Here is a 2,162-nt window from a genome sequence, read left to right on the forward strand (position 1 = left end):
CGCCATCCAGTGACCCTATGGGTCGCCGCAGGGGTTGCCCACGTGAGATCCACGATGGACTCCCCCGCGGCCCCACGAAGATGCTGGCTCGGCCCCTGTTAAGAAGGATGAGCCCCGCCGCCCACTGCAGGGTGCTGTCGCCCCTGGAATCCGTGGCCGGGGAACCCCACTCAACCGAGTGGGCGTTAAAATCCTCCCCGACCACGATAGGTCTGGGGGAGTGTCTTGCGATATGCTCCCCCAGTGACTCCAGGGTGTCTTCAAACTCCCCCCTACTAAGACGAGGGGGGAGGTAACACCCTGCTACGTCGATGGGTCCCCATTCTACCAAGACGACCCATTCCCCGCCGATATTGGTAGCATCGGCGGGGTGTCACGCGCGTGCTGGCTGACCACCGCCACCCAACCCAGAAGGTCTCCGGCCCAGCTGGGGTGACCCTCTGGGACGAAGTACGGATCGGCGGCGATGGCCAGCCCCCCTCCCCACTCGGCGAGGCATTGCAGGAGCATGGCCTGCGCACTCGCCGAGTGGTTCAGGTTCGTCTGGGCTAGGGCCGCGAACTTAAGGCCGTTCGCGGACCGCGCCTTGCCCAGACCCAACCTCCATATTTGGCTGGCTACCGAGCACCGGAGAGATCGGTCTCTCCTCGGCAGCCGCCATCTCTACTTCGGCAACCGTCGTCGCCGAGACCGGGGGTTGCTCCCCAGTTTTAGGGAGGCTGCTGGGCTTGCTTTTGCCCCCCTTCTTTCCCTTTTTGGCAGCAGTGCACGCACTGCCGCCAATGCGATGCCGGTGCGGACGGCCCAACGCCTCGCAGGCCGGGCACCTGGCCCCCTCCGCCTCGCGGTTTTTGGTCAAGTGCCCCAGTCCTCCGCACCGGTAGCAGCATCCCGTCCTGGTAACTGCGCTCGTGCAGTGGGCTTGGACGTGCCCGGGCTCCAGACATTTGAAGCACTGAAGCCCGCGACACGGCAGGAGCACCGCCCTGCAGCTCGACCACCCCACCAGGATTCGTGGGGTGGCCAGGATGGCCCTTGTGGCCGCTACAGGGCATTTGGCCCAGCAGGACCCTAGTCCATTAGGTTGGCGGCGAATATCGCCAACCTTTATGTCCTGCTGGACACAACCTCTCGCCTTAGCAAGTGACTCGGCCACCTCCTCAACTGTGGCCGAGTTGTCCATGCCCGTCACGCGGATTTCCGCTGTTTTAGTGGGGCGAGAGATCGTTAAATCGTCTCTCGCCCTGAAAATCTCCTCGGGTTTGTCGCGGAGGCGGTCCGCCTTCTCCGCTCCACTGGGGCCCCTGACCTCGAAAATTAGGGCCCCAGTGAGTGCCCTCTTTGGGCGGAAGGTCCTCAATCTCCAGCTCTTTTAGCGAGATTGAGGCCTTGGCAAACCTTACCGCCTCCGCCAGTTTTGGGGGGTCCGCACAGGTCAATACCACGGCCGCTGACGGTGGCGACTGCAGCTTAGGTATGGCAGGCTTGACAGCGGCCTTCTGGCCATTAGCCTCCCCCACCTCGCGGACCCTCCTTCTTACCGCCTTTCCTTTGGGCGGCTCTCGGTGGGCAAGCCGGCTACGGCTTGGCGGTCTTGGCCTTCTCCTCCTTTGCTGCCTTCTGCCGAGCCTTTTTACTCAACTGCACCGTAAAGCCGCCCTCCTGTATAGGCGCTTCCTTCTCTCCCCCATCCTTGGGTGGGGGTGGTGGTGGTGGCTTCCCTTGATCCGCCCGCTTAGCGGGCGCCTCTTTGGCCACCGTCTTAATCGCCGTTTTGGCGGCCTTTGGGCGGGGAGCTTTCCGTCCCTTTGCCACCCTTAAGCCCGGCTGCTTTGCTGCGGTGGAAGCAGAAACAGCGGAAGCGGGCGCAGCAGGCGCGGTAGTAGGGGCGCTGCGTCCTTTTGACGCAGCCCTTTTTCGCGCCGTGCCCGTGGCCGCCACCCGACCAAAGCTCCTCCCGGTGACCATGCTGCCCGCCTTCCCGTCGGGCTTGGATGGGAGTGGTGTTGGTACCACCCCCATCTCGCGCAAAACGCGGGGGAGTATGCGCCCAAATAGGGCCCCCAATATCTCCCCCTCCGTCTTGCCCTTCCCACTCTCCCTGTTTCCCCTCTTCCTTTCCTGGGGAGAGGGCCTGGAAGGCTCTTTAGCCCCCGACGTCG

The 2,162-nt window shown here is 63.7% G+C and overlaps 2 protein-coding genes across 2 annotated transcripts; both read right to left on the reverse strand.

Annotated features, from left to right (window-relative positions):
- Positions 1-562: 562 nt before the first annotated feature.
- LOC108766488 (uncharacterized) lies at positions 563-1,183 on the reverse strand. The gene has a single exon (XM_018515819.1). The coding sequence runs from the start codon at positions 1,181-1,183 to the stop codon at positions 563-565; it is 621 nt and encodes a 206-aa protein (XP_018371321.1).
- A 395-nt stretch (positions 1,184-1,578) lies between these two features.
- On the reverse strand, positions 1,579-2,022 carry LOC108766489 (atherin-like). The gene has a single exon (XM_018515820.1). The coding sequence runs from the start codon at positions 2,020-2,022 to the stop codon at positions 1,579-1,581; it is 444 nt and encodes a 147-aa protein (XP_018371322.1).
- Positions 2,023-2,162: the final 140 nt, after the last annotated feature.

Source organism: Trachymyrmex cornetzi, unplaced genomic scaffold (genome assembly GCF_001594075.2).
Source record: "Trachymyrmex cornetzi isolate Tcor2-1 unplaced genomic scaffold, Tcor1.1 scaffold593, whole genome shotgun sequence".
NCBI lineage: Eukaryota > Metazoa > Arthropoda > Insecta > Hymenoptera > Formicidae > Trachymyrmex > Trachymyrmex cornetzi.